Source organism: Elephantulus edwardii, unplaced genomic scaffold, assembly GCF_000299155.1.
Source record: "Elephantulus edwardii isolate Elephantulus edwardi_28Jun2011 unplaced genomic scaffold, EleEdw1.0 scaffold00062, whole genome shotgun sequence".
Classification (NCBI taxonomy): domain Eukaryota; kingdom Metazoa; phylum Chordata; class Mammalia; order Macroscelidea; family Macroscelididae; genus Elephantulus; species Elephantulus edwardii.
Window position 1 is genome coordinate 16,918,118 of NW_006399812.1, and position 19,860 is coordinate 16,937,977.

Here is a 19,860-nt window from a genome sequence, read left to right on the forward strand (position 1 = left end):
GGCACATAACAACAACATCAACAATCTGCGTTATGCAGATGACACAACCCTGCTTGCTGAAACTGAGGAGGACCTGAAGCACTTGCTGCTGAAGGTCAAGGACTGCAGCCTTTAATATGGATTGAGGCTCAATGTCAAGAAGACAAAGATTCTCACCACTGGACCAGTTGGCAGCAACAGGGTGGATGGGGAAGAGATTGAGATTGTTCACAGCTTTAGTCTGCTTGGCTCCACCATCAACACTCTTGGCACCAGCAGCCAGGAAATTAAAAGACGTACTGTGGTGGGAAAGTCTGTGGTTAGGGACCTCTCTAAAGTACTGAAGAGCAATGGTGTTTCTCTGGAGACTAAGGTGCGTCTGGTACAGGCCATGGTCTTTGCAATCACTTGTTATGCGTCAGAGAGCTGGACAATGACCAGGACGGGTAGAAGGAGAATTGATGCTTTTGAGCTTTGGTGTTGGAGAAGAGTAAGAAAACAAATTCATCCTGGAGAGGGTTAAACCAGGCTGCTCCTTGGAGGCAAGGATTCTGAGGCTTCGTCTGACATACTTTGGTCATGCTGTAAGGAGAGACTAGTCCTCGGAGAAAGACATCATGCTTCGGAGGGTGGAGGGCAGGCGCAGGAGGGAAAGGCCTTCTGGGAGGTGGTAGATTGATTTGGTGACTGGGGCAATTGGGATGAGTTTGTTGGAGACAATGAGATTGGCACAGGACAGAGCAGAGTTTAGAGCTGTTGTACATAGGGTCGCTATGAGTCGCAAGTGACTCGAAGGCACATAACAACAACAATTAATTTTAATGAAAATTTACAGAGATTTTAGATTTCCATTCATTCATTGTTGCACTTTTCTCCTTTCCTGCTCCTCCCCCTCCTATGCTTTTCTCTTTGAAAAAGAAAATAAAATTTTTTCATTGTTATACAATCCCTCCCCCCAAGTCCACTCCACTGTGCAGCCTTCATATATCCCTTTTAAACAGTTCTCTCCCTCATCTGTTTCAATGCAGTATACATTATTTATCCCCTTTTTTTCAGTCTCCCCCAACCCTGATGTCAGTCCTATTTTACAACAGTGGCACTATGCAGTATTTGTCCTTTTGTGACTGAGATGTTTCACTCAGCATAATGGCTTCCAGGGTCACCCATTTTGTATAATATTTCATAAGTTCCTTGTTTTTCATTGCAATGTAGTATTCCATTGTGTGAATATACTTTTCTATCCATTCGTTTATTGATGGGCACTTGGGTTTCCAACTCTTTGCTATTGTGAACAAAGGCTCAGTAAACATGGGTGTGCATATATCTGCTTGGGTGTCAAAGACAAACCCTTTTAAAGGACAATGGCTTTTTAATTATTTTCTGAATTTCTAATTTTCATCTTATACAATATTTGATGATGCTGATTGTACAACGATTATTAATATTTTCTTTCACGACTCCTGTAGTAACCTGCAAACTTTACTTTCTCATTTTCACAGGTGTTGGGACGATGTTTTTTGACAGTGGTGCAAGTCCATTTCCAGTTTTTGACCCAGGCATTACAGAAGGTGCAGCCCGTGGCCCACTCTTGCTTTACTGAGTTGGTTGTACCAGAAAAAAAGAACAGTGGCAGTGGCTTACCTGGCATGAGCCACACGCCTGAACTGGAGGAAGCGGTGCGATCCTGGCGGGGGGCTTCTGAGGTATAACCCTAGCTTTGGTGTGATTGTGCACTGTGTTTGAATAAGGAGATACTCCAGAGTGTCTTTATGTTTATCTTCAAAACAGCCATTTTATTAGACATTTAGATTTTAAACTTCACAATATTAGCTTGCTTATTCATTCATTCATACCTTTACCCAGTACCCTTTTTGTGTCATATATACCAGACACTGGGTAACTCAGAGCTTGCTGGTTTGTGAAACCCGGGAAGGAGATGTAGTAGTGCCCAGAAGGAGCTGTACCTCTGAATGGAAGTGGTTCAGGAAAGCTTCCAGGAAGAGGCGGCCCCCAAAGCTACAGTTACACTGTAGTTAATGCTCAGGTAATTATGTTACATCTACATTGTCAGTTGTTTCACATGTGATCTGAGCAGTTCTCCAGTATTACTTTATTTAACATTATGAAATCTTTCGTCTTTTGACAGACTTGCTGTTTCCCAGAGCAGCAGATATTTTTATAAACTCTAGCCATCAGTAAATTTCCTGTCTGAAAGATGACTTCACTGATGAGTCGAGATAGCTTTAGTATGGCATGGATTTTGACATGGAGCTCAGAGGTAGAAAGGAGTTTTATCCATGAGGACTGAGTGTACATGTTCATGAAAATTCTTCTCTTCTGCTCACTTTTACTTTCCCACACACTCTGGTACCTATGGAGGTCTGCTGTAATGGTGGGCCACAGGAACTTCCCTGAGCCACCCCCTATAAAATTCCAGCTTGGTCTTAGTTAATTTTTCTAATGTCTTAGTTATTTAGTGCTACTATAACAAAAATACTACAAGTGGCTGGCTTTAATTATGGGCTTAATGTATTTCTTGAAGTTCAGTAGGCTAGAAGTTTGAAATCTGTACACAAACTCTGTTGTTACGTGCCATCAAGTCAGAACCAACTCATAGCTGACCCTTCAGCTGGTTTTCAGAGACCGTAAAATCACACAGTCCCCAACTTTCTGCTGCTGAGCAGCTTGGGGATTGACAGTGAAATCCTTCCTACTAGGGCACAAACTAGGTGAAGGGTATCTTTCATTGTTACTGTTAGAGGAAAGTCCTTTGTTTCTTTTACATTTTTGATCCTGCATGTTTTTCATATGGCTTGACATCTCTCTTCTCCATATCTGTTGTTTCTCATGCTTATTCTTTTTTTATAATAATCACATTTCTTTTTTATTTTTTCTGTTATTATTTTTGTATGTCTGACTGGCACTTATAATTTTTTAAGTCTCAAAAGGGACTGACTTAAGACACATAATAACAAAACAAAAACAATATAACTGGGATTACACTCTGGCTAAGTGTCAAAGACAAGGTTACTATTTGAAAATAGAAGGTAATCACATCACAAAATAGAGGAAGGATCATTAACGTAGTTGCTACGTCATTGAGAATCATAACTAATCTTAACTGTCACAGTCATTGTTCTTCTCCCTGTGTACCTCTTCATCCATTGCATTATTATGCACACAATAGTTGCACAGTAGATTTGTAATTGTGGTTGTAAATGCCAAATATAGAATGAGAAGTTGTTAAATGAGAAGTAGGTGTATAATCACAGGCATAGAGATTGGAATTTACAACTCTTATGATGTAGTGCATGCCAAGTTGAGCTACTAACACAAAGGAAATGGGTTGAATCGACCAGCAACTGCCAGAATTAAAACTCAGTATTATTTGTAAACTATACTCTCATTTATCTCCTGTAAGGATTAAGCTTTTCAATTCAACACTTTAACTAGGACTTATTATTCTTTCTTACAAAGTAAAAGGTCATTTAGTTATAAAGGAATGGTATATTGATTATTTTTATTTATATTTAGTTATAAAGGAATGGTATATAAAGGAGTGGTATGGACTGCTAGGAAAACAAACAGATTTGTCCTGGAAAGGGTTAAACAGGGTGGCTCTTTGGAGGCAAGGATTCTGAGGCTCCGTCTAACATACTTTGGACATGTTGTGAGGAGAGACCGGTCCTTAGAGAGGGACATCATGCTTGGGAGGGTGGAGGGACAGCGCAGGAGAGGAAGGCCCTCTAGGAGGTGGATTGATTCAGTGACTGGGATAATTGGGAAGGGAGTGTCAGAGACAGTGCGATTGGCACAGGACAGAGCAGAGTTTAGGGCTGTTGTACATAGGGTTGCTATGAGTCGCAAGCGACTTGATGGCACATAACAACAACAGCAACATATCATTTGATTTAAAAATTAAATCATCAGATTATTTTATACATTAGAAATTACATTTAATCAGAATTGTTTTTGTTAGTAGAAAAAAAATGCACAAGGACTTTATTATTCCCCATACAGGGCAGGTCTTCTAGAGGTGGCAAGTGGCAGTAGGCAGCTATGGGACAGGGCTGTAAAGGCAAAAGTGGCCCTACTTGTTGGCGTTAAGAGGGTTCCTCAGAACCACGATGACCAAGTATCCGCACAGGAACATCTTACAGATGTAGTGGTCCTTGGTGGTGGGCTTGGACTTCTTGCCCTTGCTGCTCTTTGGGACCTCAGTCCAGATCTCTTTCATGTTCTCCAGCATCAGGTTGCAGTGACTGTCAAGGCCTTCACGAGGTTCAGGAGCTTCTTGTTGCCACAGTTGATGAGCACTTGTGTGCTGTTGGGCCCATGTTAAACTCTTCTCGCTTCTGCAGCTCCTCCGGGGTCATCTGACTCTTAGCCTTGTTGAGGAGGCTCTTGGGGCTGGCTACATTCTCAGATCACTCTCATTTCCTCCATGTTACTTCTTTCTCATTAATTCCTCAGAACATGACTTTTTCACACTGTATACTCTTAACTTCCTTTTTTGTCCACACTTCAGTTCACAGTATTTTTGTGTGTTCTTTCTGATTTGGCCTCCTTTTCATGTTGGAGGCTTTCCTTGAGTTTTCTTGGTGTTTATGGGACAGGTACTGAAATATTTAAATGGAGGTTGTTTATTAAAAGAGAAACCCTTATTATTGCTGTCTAACTTTACAACCTACTGTGCCATCCTATTGCCTCGTGACCATTCGTAAAACCTTGATACCCAACTCAGTCTTTCCATGCCACTTACTGTCATTCATCCACACTCTCAGTTCATGTTTGGCCTCTTAACGATCTGTTGACCTTCTTCCACCCATTTCAGCCTATCTAAATCCTCTTTACACTCCTTTGTGCCATAGTGACCCTGCTCTTCACCATACAAAGAAGATACATTCACCTAACAATAGCCCCCATTCTCTGCATCACCAAATGATAGACTTTCCAGAGTCATCTTTTCTTCCTTCTGTCTCACCCCTTCCTTGTCCCACTGAAAGGGCCCAGTTCCGGTGGTGAGACCCTGTGTCTTCTCTCACATATCCACAGCTTAGTCCCATCATTCAAGAAAACCCTACAAAACAGTTTTACTGTGTAACATGAGGTTACCATGAGTCAGGGGGTAGGCTTGATGGCAGCTAACAACATCTGTGGATCAGAATCCAGACAGAGTTTAGATGAGTCTTACTTTCAAGGTGCCACTTGTTCTCACTTGCTACTGTGTTCTCATCTGGAAATCAGGATTCTCTTCAAGCTTACTGATTGTTAGTAAAACTCATTTTCTTGGAAAGCAGACCCATAAAGCATGTATCGAGGGAGGGAAGAGCTGTGTGGTTTTTCTTAACTTTATAGCATAACATCCAAGAGGTGATTACAGAAGCAAAATGTGGGAGGAACTGAAAATGTCCCTGAAAATAATATATGCCCTTTCCAAGACATATTAGTTTGGTTTTTTGGAAGTCCATGGAATGTTTAGCACTTTTCTCACCACAGCTGAAAGGCATCAATTCTTCTGTCAGCCTTATTCGTTGTCCAGTTCTCAGATGTATAACAAATGATCAGAAAGACTATGGCCTGAATCAGACACACCTTAGTCCTCAAACCAACATCATTACTTCTCAGTAATTTGGAGAGGTCCCTAACTGCAGACTTTCCCAGTGCAGTTCATCTTCTGATTTTCTCTGCTGGTCCCAAGGGTGTTAATTGTGGATCCAAGTAAAATGAAGTTGTTGACCATTTCAGTCTTTTCTCCATCTATCGTGATGTTGCCTGTTGGTCCTGTGGTAAGAATATTTGTTAATAATTCATATTAGAGACAGTATTCTTTGATCTTCTGCAACAAGTGCTTCATCAGCAAGTAAGGTTATTGATGTACCTCCCTCCAATCTTGATGCCACGTTCCTTCTTGATGCCACATTCCTCTTCATAGAAGTCCAGCTTCTCCAATAATTTGTTCAAGCTACAGATTGAAAAGGTGTATAGAGAGAATACAGCCCAGATACACTCCCTTCTTAATTTTAAACCATGCTGTGCTCCCCTGGTCTGTTTGCATAACAGCCTCCTGGTTCAGGTATAGGTTCCACGTGAGCACAATTAAGTGCTCTAGGACTCCCATTCTTCTCAACGTCAGCCATAATTTGCTATGGTCCAGTCAGTCAAATGCCTTTGCATAGTCAATAAAGCACAAATAGATATTATTCTCATATTCTTTACTTTCAGCCAGGATCCATCTGATGTCAGTAGTGATATCCCTGGTGCCACAGCCTCTTCTAAATCCTGCTTGAACATCTGCCAGTTCCCTATCTATGTTCTGTTCTAGCCATTTTAAAATGATCTTCAGTATTATTTTGCTTGCATGTAAAATTAATGATATTGTTCGATAATTTCCACACACTATTGGTTGGATCACCTTTCTTGAGAATGGTAACAAATACAGACCTCTCCAATCCATTGGCTGGACAGCTATTCTCCAAATTTCCTAGCATAGACTATTTCATACAGGGCTGCATCTATTAATTTAAACAAGTCAGTTGGTATCCCATCAGTTCCTGATTCTTTGTCAGTGCCTTCAGTGAAGCTTCCACGTCCTCCTTCATTACCATTGGTTCCTGTTCATATGGTACTTTCTGAAATTTTTCAGTCAGTTCTTTTTAGTACAATGATTCTGTGTATTCCCTTCATCTTTTGATGCTTTCTGGGTCATTCAGTATATTGCCCATTGTGGTGGTGGTGGTGGTAGGTGCTGTTGACTCATAGAGACCCTATGTACAATAGTCCTGAAACCTGCTTTATCCTTTGTCAACTTTACTGTCTCTGACGTATTTACCCTCATTACCCCAATCACCACATCAATCCATCTTATCAAGGGTCTTTCTCCCTTGAGCTGTCCCTCCACCCTCCCAAGCATGATGTCCTTCTTCAAGGGTTGTTCCCTCCTAGCAACATGCCCGAAGTATGTCAAACAGAGCTTCAGAATCCTTGCCTCCAAGGAGCAGCCTGGTTTCACCTTCTCTAGGATGAACCTGTTTGTTCTCCTGGCAATCCATGGTATCTTCAATGCTCTTCTCCAGCACCACAGCTCAAAGGCATCTATTCTCTTTGTATCATCCCTAGTCATTGTCCATAGCATCTTTTTTTTTCAAATTAACAAACTGTAATTGTTTTCCCAAAGATATATTTTTTCATACACATCCATCATACACTGCAACCAAAAAAAGTAGTGTACATGAAATAAGAGAAAAGAAATTAAAAATCCATAGCATATTAAAAAAATAAAGTGTACTGGCGGGGAGAGGTGGGCACGGAGAAAACAGCAATAATGAATGAATGGGAATCCAAGTCTGTAAATGTTCATTCAAATTAACACGTTGCTGCACACTTTAAATTGACAACCGTGCTTAGAAACACATTTGCCGTCATTTGTGGCAATGTGTTAATAATAAAAAAAAATTTTTTAAAAAACCCAGAACTTGTAGCATAGGTAAGGAGGCTCTAGTCTGGAGCACAGCCAAGTTCCAGCAATATATGGAGGCTCGAAAGTTTCTTTTATAAGAATGCCTGCAAGCAAGGGTCCCAGCAGAGTGATTGGTTGGTCTGTAAGTTAGTCTTGAGTACTTGAAACAGTTCTGTGTTTGGTTTTTTTCTTCTTTAACGTTTAGAATACTGTTCTGCAATAGGCAGAGCTATCACATCCAGGAAAAATAAGGGAGGGAACCACAGAGGCAGCATTAGATCCAGATAGAGCATTCAAAGGTAATTGTTCCAGTGGTGTCGGGGGACGGAGGACAGGGAAGACTCTCCAATGTTAGCCATCTTCCTTTGAGCGTGTGTACCAGCCAGTTTTTTCATGGATCTACACCAAGGACTTGTAGGACTACTGTGCTCCAAGTTGCACTCGTGCTTTTCCCTTCACCAGTGTGGCACTGATCTGCATGATCACAGATTCTGTTGAGTAGGCATTGCTCTAGCCCTGTTTGTTAAGGAGTTGATGCAGATGGCACCTCTACCCAGCACATATCCTCCAGAGAGGACTGGAGACACAACCCAGACGAATGGTGGATCAAAGGGGAAGTTATCTTTAAAAGAAAAGTTAAGCAGGATGAAGCCAGCACCTTCTTTCTCTTTGAGGATCTGGAGATCATTGTACAAAGTGCTGTCCTGGTCAACTTTGAAAAGTTTGACTGTCACAAATTCGACTGCATAGTTTTCACCGTTGTAATTCTGTGAACAGTATATATCTCTAAGCTCCTTCATCAGCCAGTCAGTGGTCTGCACTGAGCCAGATACTGCGCCATTTAAGCAATCTAGCTTCTGGTTCTTTTTAATTTTCTCTAATATGGCCAAATTCTCCTTGCCAGTGCCATCATCTTCAGACTTCTTGCCCTCAGCTGGCTCTTCCTCTTTTATTTCATAGTGATCTAGGTCTTCTGTGTCCTCAGGCATCTCCTTATCTTCATCTTCTGAGGACACATTTTCCTGTGTGCATTGCTCTATTGGCAAAGGCTGATCCAGCATTTGTACTTCTGGATGCTGAGGGAGGTTATAGAGTTTATACAGGTCAGAGATGACCTCTTCAGATGCTATTTTATACTGGTTTACTTACATAGTTCGTATACATTGTTTTTCACACCATATCCTTCCCATTTCCACCTCTCCTTCCACCCATCAAATTGTGTGACCCTATGATTACCCCTCTCCCCATCCTCACACTTCTGCTTCTGTTCTCCCCTTTAGATCCTCATATACATTTTACTAGTTAACCTTTCAATTTCTACAATTATGGTCTTATACAGTATTTGTCCTTATGGGACTGAGTTAGCTCACTTAACATAATGCTCTCCAGTCCCTCCCAAGTTAGATAGTGACTTTCAAAATCATTGCTCCTGTGTGCTGCATAGTATTCCATCATGTGAATATACCATAATTTCTCAATCTGTTCTGATGTGGTTGGACATTTGCACTATTCCCTTGGTGAATAACAGTGCTATAAACATTGGTATACAAATTTGTGTGTCAATTCTAATTTTCTTGGGCATTATTCCAAGCTGTGGAATAGCTGGATCATAATGGAATTTCTCTGTTCAGCTTTTTGAGGAAGCACCAAACTTCCTTCCAGAATGGCTGTACCATTTTACAGTCCCACCAACAGTGTATAATTATAGAGTTCCTTATCTCTCCACATCCTCTCCAACATTTATTACTTGCTGTTCATGTTAAACTTTGCCACTGCTACTGGGGTGAAAAGGTATCTCATTGTGGTTTTTATTTGCAACTCTCTTACAGCCAGTCGTTTTTTTTTTAGTGGTTTGGTTTTTTTTTAAATTTTTTTATTACTTTTAATGAACATTTACAGAGATGCACTTTTCTCCCTGCCCACCCCTCCTCCCACCCCCAGTTCGCTCTCTTTTTGAAAAGTAAAAGAAAAATTCTTTCATTGGTATACAATCCCGCACCCCACCGCCCCGAGTACATTCCACTATGCAACCTTAATTCTGGACTCTTGTTTGAGCATTTCTTTATGTGTCTGATATCCATCTGGATATCTTCCTCTATGAAAAGTCTTTCCATGTTTTTTTTCCCCATTTTATAATTGTATTTTCAGTCTTTTTCTTGTAGAGGCCTTGTAAGATTCTGTAAACTTTTTATATGAGACCCTTGTCTGTAATGGTATTGTCACATGTTTTTCCCAGTCAATAGGTTTCTTTTCATTCTGTTGGAAAATGTTTTTGATGTGTACACTGATCTTTGGAAGGTCTCATTCATCAGTCTTATCCTCTCCAGATTGTCCATTTCTGGCTATATTTGCAGTCTCTTTATACTATAGACTAGGCCATCTAAGCTTGATCCCAGTTTATCTCTTAGGACCTTTATGGTTTTGGGCTTTACTCCCAGAACTCAGATTCATCTTGAGTTGGTTTTTGTTTATGATGTGAGATGTGGATCCTGTTTCAGCTTTCTGCAGGTATCAGTCCTGTTTTGTCAGCACCATTTATTGAAGAGGTTATCATTTCCCCATATAATAGATTTTAGTTTCTTGTCGAATATATCAGTTGACCATTGACAGATAGGTCCATTTCTGGGTTCTCCATTCTGTTCCATTGGCCTATATGCTTGTCATTGTGTCAGTACTGTTTTGGTTACTACCCCTCTGTAGTAGGTTTTGAGGTCAGGGAGTGCTGTGCCTACCACGTCATTTTTTTCAGAAGTGCTTCGCTTATTTGAGGTCTCTTTCCGCTCTAAATAAACTTGACCACTTCCTTTTCAGTCTCCTTGAAAAATGAATTTGGGATTGCATTGAACATGTCGATTGCTTTTGTATTTTGTGTATTAATTATCATTTTCACAATCTTGAGTCTTTCTGTCCATGAACAGGAAACACTTTTCCATTTACTTAGGTCTTTTCTTGGTTGGTTGGGGTTTTTTTTTATTATTATTAATTTTAATGAAGGTTTACAAAGATTTTGGATTTCCATTCATTCATTGTTGTACTTCTCTCCCTGCCCAACCTCCCCCCTCCCCCAGTTTGCTCTTCTCTTTGAAAAGTAAAAGAAAAATTCTTTCATTGTTATATAATCCCTCCCCCCAAGTCCACTCCACTATGCAGCCTTCATTCTGGACTCCTATCATGACAGTAATACCTAATCATATAACCTTTTTGAACCATTCTCTCCCTCATCTGTTTCAATGCAGTATACATTATTTATCCTGTTTTTCTCAATCTCCCTCCAACCCCACTGTCAATCCCATTTTACAACAGTGGCTGTATGCAGTATTTGTCCTTTTGTAACTGAGATACTTGACTCAGCAGTATAATGTCCTCCAGGGTCACCCATTTTGAATAATATTTCATGAGTTCCTTGTTTTTCAATGCAGGTAGTATTTCATTGTGTGGATATACCACAGCTTCTCTATGCATTCATTTGTTGATGGGCACTTGGGTTGTTTCTGACTCTTTGCTATTGTTAACAAAGACGCAATAAACATGGGTATGCATTTATCTGTTTGGATGGCAGTTCTTTGGGTTGTATTCCCAGTAGTGGAATTGTTGGGTCAAATGGTAATTCTATTTGCAACTTTTTGAGAAAGCGCTATACAGCCTTCCATAGTGATTGCATCATTTTACACTCCCACTGGGAGTGTATAAGGGTTCTAGTTTCTCCACAACCTTGCCAGCATTTGTTGTTTGCTGTTCCATTAAATTTTGCTATTCTTACTGGGGTGAGATGATATCTCATAGTTGTTTTGATTTGCATCTCTCTTAGAGCTAGGGATTTTGAACATATCTTCATGTGTGTGTTTTGTTTTTGTTTTTGTTTTTTGTATTTTGCAGTTTTATTAACAAAACAAAAACCTATACAAAAAGAAAAAGGGTTCTGATGGGCCAGCAGGGGAGGGGCTAGTTCTTGCTGAGCCCCTTCTGTGTCTTGCTGCTGGATGAGGGGGTTGGGGACGTCCTGCATGGAGTTGTGTCCCCACTGTGCCCCACAGACATCTTGCTGTTGGATGGCAGGGGATGACCTCCATGGAATGGCATGTCCCCACTGTGCCACCCCCCCCCCCGCGTCCTTCTGCTGATGACAGGGTTGGGCGGTGGCCTTCATGGGGGGCCGTGTCCCCGCCGGGCCCTCTAGGTGTCTTGCTGCTGGATGAAGGGGTTGGGGATGGCCTCCATGCCGTCCTGCGGACAGATGAGCACCACGGATGTGCCCCCGGCACACCACCAGGCCCAGCTGCCTCGTGTCCTCCGTCAGTTTGTACTGGTCATCAGGGTCTCTCATGTACTCAATGGTGCCGTCCAGCACGAGGTTGAGGAGGGGGTCGAAGCCTTTCAGGATTCCACTGGCTTCGCGGCCTCCTTGGAACTTCACGCGGATGGTCTTGTCGATGTACTTGGACAGGTCCAAGATGCTCTCCTTCTTCTTCTTCTTCTCCTTGTCCACCATCTTTCCCCGCGCGCCGCTGTGTGCAGGCACAGCCCGGCGCGCCCGTCATCTTCATGTGTTTTTTTGCCATCTGAAGGCCTTCTTTGGTGAAGTGTCTGTTCATATCCCAGGCCCATTTTTCAGTTGATATTTAGGTCTTTTACTGTGTTATGAAAAAATGTTTTGTTGTTCTCTTTGTACAGATCTTTTATGTCTCTTGTTAGGTTAACTCCCAGCAGGTATCTCCCAATTTGTGATTGGCTATTGTAAATGGTATTGCTTTCTTGATTTCCTTCTCTGAGATCTCTTTGTTACTGTAAAGGAATCCCAGTCATTTTTTTTTAATTGATCTTATAATTTACCACTCTGCTAAATAGGTCTACTAGCTCTAACAGCTTTTTGTTGAGTCCTTAGAGTTTTCTGTGTATGTTATCATATCATTTACAAACAGTTATTTCACCATCTCTTTGCCAATCTAGATGCCTTTTATTTACTTCTCTTGTCGTATTGCCCTAGCAAGTACTTCCAATACAATACTGAATGGAAGTGGTGACAGTGGGCATCCTCAAACCTACTCTGAAGATGATTTTGAAATTCTAAAAATCCTTTGAACAGTAGAGGAATGAGATAGTTAAAGTAATAGTGGTAGAGCCCAGATTGGAAGTCAGTCAAAAGGAAGAAAAATAACAGCAAGCAATTTTTAATAATTGGAACATGGAATGTCCATAGCTTGAATGCTGGAATACTAGAAACTGTGAAAATGAGATGGAATACATTAAAATAGGCATCATTGAGATGAGTTGGACTAGCTTTGGCAACTGTATCATATGGTATATCATTTGTCCACATAATACCATATGGTCTACTATGCTAGGAATGAAAAACAAAAGAATGGTGTTGCATTCGTAGTCCAAAAGTCAATTTCAAGTTCTGTCCTAAAATACAGTGTTGTGAGTGATAGAATATTATCCATGTGCATAGAAGGAAGACCTGTTAATGTGACTGTTATTCAGATATATGCCCCTACCTCTAGAGATAGAAAGAAGAAATTGAAAATTTTTATCAAATCTTGTAGTTGAAATTAACCAAACATGCAGTCAAGATGCATTAATGATAATTGGTGACCAGAATGCAAAAGTTGATAAAAGTGAAGAAGGAATAATAGTTGGAAAATATGGGCTTGTGGAAATAAAATGATCCTATTTTTTATTTTCAGTTACTTTTTTTTTCATTGCAAATACCTTTTTAAAAGACACAAACTTCAACTTTTCACATGCAGCTCACCTAATGATCTGCATAGGAATCAGATTGACTACAATCTATACATCACTGGAAAAGCTCAGTATTGGCAGTCAAAACTAGGGCAAGGGTAGACTGTGGGTCAGATCATCAGTTACTCAGGTGCAAGTTCAAATTGAGGCTGAAAAAAATGAAAATAAGTCCATGAGATCCAATATATGATCTTGAATCTATTCTATCTGAATTTCAAAATCATCTTAGGAGTAGGTTTGAAGCATTGTACATGTGTATTTTAAAATCAGGAAGTCTGAGTCCTCCAACTTTGTTTTTTTCTTTCACCATTGTGTTTGCTATTTGGTGCTTCTTCCCTTTCCATATGTGAACCATTTTTTCCATTTCTGTAAAAAGTCCACTGAATCTGTAGATCACTTTGGGTAGTATTTGCATCCTAAGGGTATGAAATCTTCCAGTCTTGAACATGAAACATCTTTCCACTTACATAAAGCTATCTTTAATCTGTTTTAGACTTATTCCTAGGTATTTTTTTTAAATGGTAGTATACCAGTTGATGTATTTCAACTAACAGATCCTGCCCTAGATGTGCTCACCAAGTTCTATCATGAAGTCTGGAGGACAACCACTTGGCCAACTGACTGGAAGAGAGCTGTATTTGTTCCCATTCCAAAGAGAGGACACCCAAGAGAATGTGGAAATTATTGAACAATATCATTAATATCACATGCAAGCAAGAGTCTGCTGAAGATTATCCAAAATCAGAGAACTGCCAGAAGTGCAGGCTGGGTTTAGAAGGGGTTGCAGTACTAGGGATATTGTAGCTAATGTTAGATGGATTTTGGCTGAAACCAGGGAGTACCAAAGGAGTGTCTACTTATGTTTCATTGATTATGCAAAGGCATTTGACTGTGTAGATCACAACAAACTGTGGCTAACTCTGAGAAGAATAGGAATCCCAGAACACTTGATCATGCTAATGTGAAACCTGTACTTGGATCAAGAGACAGTCATCAAAACAGAGCAGGGAAACACTGCATGTTTCAAAATTTGGAATGGTGTATGCCAGGGATGTGTCCTATCTCCATACCTTTTCAACCTATATGCAGAACAGATTATCTGGGAGGCAGGGCTGTATGAGGAGAAGTGTGGCATCAGGATTGGAGGAAGATTCATCAACAATCTGCGTTATGCAGGTGACGCAACCCTGCTTGCTAAAACTGAGGAGGATCTGAAGTGCTTGCTGCAGAAGGTCAAGGACTGCAGCCTTTAATATGGCTTGAGGCTTAATATCAAGAAAACAAAAATTCTCACCACTTGGCCAATTGGCAGCATCAGGATGGATGGTGAAGAGATTGAGATTGTTCACAGCTTTAGTTTGCTTGGCTCCTTAGTCAACACTTGGCACTGGCAGCCAGGAAATTAAGACACATGACGATGGAAAAGTCTGCTGTTAGCGACCTCTCGAAAGTACTGAAGAGCAATGGTGTCACTATAGAGACTAAGGTGTGCCTGATAGAGGCCAAGGTCTTTGCAATCACTTGCTGTGTGTTATAAAGCTGGACAATGACTAGGGTTGATAGAAAGAATTGATATCTTTGAGCTTGGTGTTAGAGAAGAATAGTGAATATACCATGGACTACTAAGAAAACAAACAGGTTCGTCCTAGAGAGGGTTAAACCAGGCTGTTCCTTGGAGGCAAGGATTCTGAAGCTTTGTCTGACATACTTTGGACATGTTGCAAGGAGGGACCATTCCTTGGAGAGGGACGTCATGCTTGGGAGCGTGGAGGGACAGCGCAGAAGAGGTAGACCCTGTATGAGGTGGATTGATTCAGTGACTGGGGTAATCGGGGTGGGTGTGTCAGAGACTGCGTGATTAGCACAGGATTTAGGGCTGTTGTACATAGGGTCGTTATGAGTTGCAGGTGACTCAACAGCATATAACAATAGAAACAATGATTGTAAATGGATTCATTTTTTAATTTCTCCTTATGAATAGTGTATGAAACTTGGTTGATTTTTATTTGGTAGCTTTGTGTCTTGCAACTTGACCAAATTCCTCACCTAACTCTGGAATTTTCCTTGTATCCTCTGGGATTCTCATTGGTGTTTTGACCCAATTTGCTTCATTTTTTATTTATGTTGTTCTTATTTTTCTTAGTCTGGCTAAGGTTTGTCAGTGTTTATAAGTCAGAAAGCCATATTCTCATTTTGTTGATTCTCTGTATTGTTTTTGTGGCTTTTCTTTTTTTTATCCTGATCTTTTTTACTCAATTTCTTCTTGTAGATTTAGTCTTAGTTTGCTCTTCTCTATTTCCTGAAATTGTCAGGTTAAGCCGTTGATTTATCAGTTTAAGCTGCTGATTTGAGATCTTTCTTCTTTTTTTCACATACACATTTACTACTGTAAATTTTCCTCTTGACTACTCCATTCCTTGTATCGGTTTTGGTGTGTTCTGCTCTTTTTTTTTTTTTTTTTAGTCTAAGAATTTTTTTATTTCTCTTTTGATGTCTTCTTTGGTGTGTTAGTTAATTTCCATGTTTTCATCTTTTCTGTTTCCATTTTTAAAATTAATCATGAGAAAAACTTTCTCAGTTTTCCTCAGTATTTAATGTTTAGCAATGTGAGTTTTTGCAAAAAAAATATAGGTAGGTTAGAGCCTTCAGCCTTATCACTTCTTGTCTGTGGTCATTCCTTCTCTCTCTCTAGGTTAACTGAAATTTGTTATGCCTGTATCTCCTTTTTCAACTTTCACCCTCTCTTGACACACCAGAGATCATGCTATAGTCAGTTTGTCCACCAGCAGACACCACCACTTAAAGCAAATATTATATACTAAGAGTATGTTTGCACAGTCCTCTCCCTCTCGATTTTTACCTACTTCTCTTCTCTGTTTCTGCAGTCACATTTTTTTAGTTGGAAAGCCCACACCTAGTGGGTCCCCTTAGGTCTGAGTATTGTCCCTTGGTTTCACTAAATTTTTTTTTTCTCTCTCTGTGGGAGCTGGTTATATCTGAGATATGGCATTCAAGCAAACAGAAGAAGGGAATGCAAACAGATCTGAGCTGACTCCTCAAGGAGTGTCTTCTCTTGGTTTCAGAGATCTGGGCTAAGCAACATGGAAAGGAACAATGTAACTATGAGAGCTGACTTCACTGTAGGGCACCCTTCTCTGTAGCAGTTCACAGGCTGTAGGCTACAGAAAGTGAACTCCAAACAGATCCTTGAGAAGTTTTGCCTGTTTGGGTTTCAATCAGTCGCTTACACTCCTGTATCTTTGTATAGACAGAGGATGTTGTGGTTAGGGAACTAGCCAGTGATCATATTAACTAGAGGGAGGGACAGGAACAGAGAGAATTTAAATGCAGCTTAATCCAATTCTTATATGCAACCATACTCAGCTCATTCCCAAGCTCTTATTCTTGTTTGCAGTTGCCTTGCTGCTTTACTTTCTGGCTCAGAATCCCTCAAAGCCAAGCACTGTTATTTACTTCTATCAAAACAATGGTTTATTTACAACATTTATCCTCCAATTTTAATCTTAGTATTGTTTGTTTACCTTGAAGCTATTAGGTCCAGAGAGTGGGACTAGGTTTTGTGTTCCACTATGTATTTTGGGAGCATCTAACATGACACTTTTAAGCTAAATAGTTAACTGAGTCTTAGAACAAGTGAAAACGTTTTAAATTGGGAGACAGCATTCAGGGGATTATCTAGTTGTGTTTATATATGAAACTGTAGCTTTTGAGTATAACTATATTATAACTGATAGTTATTCCTCTGTATTCTTAGAAATTTTGTAATATTGCAGTTTCAGATAGTAACCTAAAAGAAAAAAACACTGACTTAAAAATGTTAAATTTTTTTGCCTAAATATTATTGCAATAAAATTGAAAGTCCTTTCTTGCCGAGTCCCTCTACCTATCTACTAAATCAGATATATGAGTTTTTTCTTGTATTCTCTTCTAGTCCTAGCTCATACATAAAACTTTCATTTTAATGTGGCACATTAGTTTCTCCTTTCTCTTATGCTCTTCATAAATAAAATGATTGAACAATTAGTATATAGTTTATCTGTGCAGATGTCTAAATTTCTGTTTTTCCAATAGGAAATTCCCCCTGCTCTGTATTAGAATGACTTTTTTAGTTCCTTGTTTAAGGTTACACTACTGTATACATTCCTTTTTTCTATAATCTGGAAACCAGTATTCTTAGTAAGCTTTGTAAAGCAGAGAAATGAAATATGTGTAAATATTTTATCCAGCATTTCTGGATAGAAATTCAAAGTAGAGTAATGCTAACCTAAGTTTCCTTTCTTTTCAGAATGCTAATAAGAATTTAAAAATGTTTTATAATACAAACAATCTAAAACCTCTATTTTGTATCTGTTGTTTAGATAGTTTCTTATTTTATTTCCTTTTTTATACTTTTTCTAGTAGCTCTTTTACGTACCAGTTACTATTTATGTTGCAGGCCACCTCTAGACTAAGAGAAAGGGGGTGTGATGGCTGCCTGGCAGGAATAGAGGTTCAGCAGCTCTTCTGTTCTCAAAGTGCAGCAATTCCAGATCACCAGCTAAAAGAACTGAACATAAAAATTGACAATGCTTTGCAAGTAAGTTTTTGAGGACTAACACATTGATATTTGATGAATGAAAATGAAAGGAGATATTTAACCTTTAAAGGGAATTAAAATGGTAATTCACCTAATGTGTATAGAAATTTTAAATTTCTGTTTTTATTATACTTTGTCATGTCATCTGTTATATAATCTTGATTCTTTTTGAAAATAAAATTTTTGCAGGCATATAAGGTAGCTCTGGAAAGCTTAGGCCACTGTGAATATGCAATGAAAGCTGGCTTCCACTTGAATCCAAAGGAGATTGAAGCAAGTTTACAGGTAAACTTTTATTTCCAATAACTGTCCAGAACTGCAGTCTGCCAGTCTTTTATGAACTGAATGTTTTGATAGATGAGCTGTGGATCACTGCTTTTTGGAAATCTTTTCCAGGGCTGCTGCAGCGAAGTGGAAGCCCACCAGACAGGACGGAGGAAGACCCCCCCGCAGCCCATGCAGTGCGAGCTCCCCACTGTCCCTGTGCAAATAGGATCGCACTTCCTGAAGGGTGTCTCCTTTAATGAATCAGCTGGTGACAATCTGAAACTTAAGACGGTAGCTTTCCATGGAGTTCCAACAACCCAAGTGTGAACTTGGAAAATAAAGTTCTTAAGGGAAACAGCTTGTGAAAGATTATAGATTAAAAAACCAAAACTGGGGTTAGGACAGAAGGCATTGACCTTCCTCAGTAAGCTGGTATCTAAAAGAAGACATGGAGATTGATTGATTGATTGATTGATTGATTGATTGATTTCTTTTTAGTATTTGTCAAGTTGGATTTATTAATGACTTTAGAAGTATTTTGTGTAAAACATTTTGAAAGTGCTGTATAAGATATTGTTTATTAATGTTCTTTAGTAGACTTTTACACATTAAGTAAGGAGGATGATCTTGTTAGTATACTGCAATGATAATGAATATTTATCATTTACTTAATAAACATAATAATGAGCAGTGTGTGCTGGCACTGTGCCAAGCACTTCACATACATTGTTTCATGCAATGTTTTTGTATGAGGTGGATACTCTTTTTTTTCCCCAGTATGACACAAAGGGGAAAAGAAGCCCAGATGTCATATCTAGAAAGTAGAATTTGAGCTTATGTGGTCTTTTCCAAACACTGCATACCTAACGCCTTGGTCATTCAAAATAAAGTTAAGGTTTAGGTTGGTATTTACTTTTTACCACATGGGTTGATTTCCTTACAGGGATTCAGAATTACTTGACTATTGTGCATCACTAGCTGAAGAATGCTATCATTTGTGTTAGTACTGAAATTGAGTGTGCAATATTAACATAGATGCATCCGTATCTAGCCCCTCTTTCTATAGGCTGAGAAAAATCCCTGAGAATGATAATTACATAAGCAATTACATGACCTAGTATACTTTTTTTAAAAAAAGAGAGGCTTTTATGTATATGAATTTTGTAAGTAATCTAGTATAAAATTTTTATTTAAAAAATAACTAAATAAGGGCACTCTGGTGGCCTAGTGGCAAAAAGCTACACTGCAGTCCCAGAGATATGCAGTTTGAATCCTCCAGATATGGAGCTGGAGAAGGAGGGGCAATCTCCTCCTATACCAGTCAGATCTGATTTGACAGTACACACATAGAAAATAAGAAAAATTTTTTATAAATTTAAAATAACTAACTAAAATCTCTGTTACCCTTAAAAAAAATGGGATGCTTTTGAGGATGATTATGTACCTGTAAACCCATTTTCACAGAACTTTAGTACTTTATGTAACTTTGATCTTGCCTTGTAGCATACAATGTTAGAACTGATCAAGGAGGCAGGCTGCTATAATGGAATCACACCCAGGGATGATGTTCCTGTGACTGAAGTACTGAACCAGGTTTGCCCATCCACATGGCGTGGTGCCTGCAAGACTGCCGTGCAGCTGCTGTTCGGCCAAGCAGGGCTGGTGAGTGAACGTCTGTAATGGGTGAACAGAGCACGGGGAAGTTCTGTTCACCCATATGAAGATAAGGGGTGTGCACAGGTGTGAGAGCAATGAGTAATTGTAAAGAGTTCTTTGCTACAAAGTTTAAATTAGATAGAAAAAGTAAAAGAGTTATCTG

At 39.6% G+C, this 19,860-nt stretch overlaps 1 protein-coding gene and 2 pseudogenes across 1 annotated transcript in view; 1 reads left to right on the plus strand and 2 right to left on the minus strand.

Moving 5' to 3' along the window:
- Positions 1-19,860, plus strand: part of KIAA0355 (KIAA0355 ortholog) — a 77,263-nt gene that overhangs the window by 38,600 nt on the left and 18,803 nt on the right. Inside the window, exons 2-6 of the mRNA XM_006887845.1 lie at positions 1,479-1,682; positions 17,634-17,774; positions 17,964-18,059; positions 18,171-18,332; positions 19,545-19,703. Of these exons, the coding sequence (XP_006887907.1) occupies positions 1,479-1,682; positions 17,634-17,774; positions 17,964-18,059; positions 18,171-18,332; positions 19,545-19,703 (762 nt within the window). The remainder of the gene's footprint in view (positions 1-1,478; positions 1,683-17,633; positions 17,775-17,963; positions 18,060-18,170; positions 18,333-19,544; positions 19,704-19,860) is intronic.
- LOC102854404 lies at positions 7,790-14,895 on the minus strand (annotated as a pseudogene).
- On the minus strand, positions 11,612-11,927 carry LOC102853995 (annotated as a pseudogene).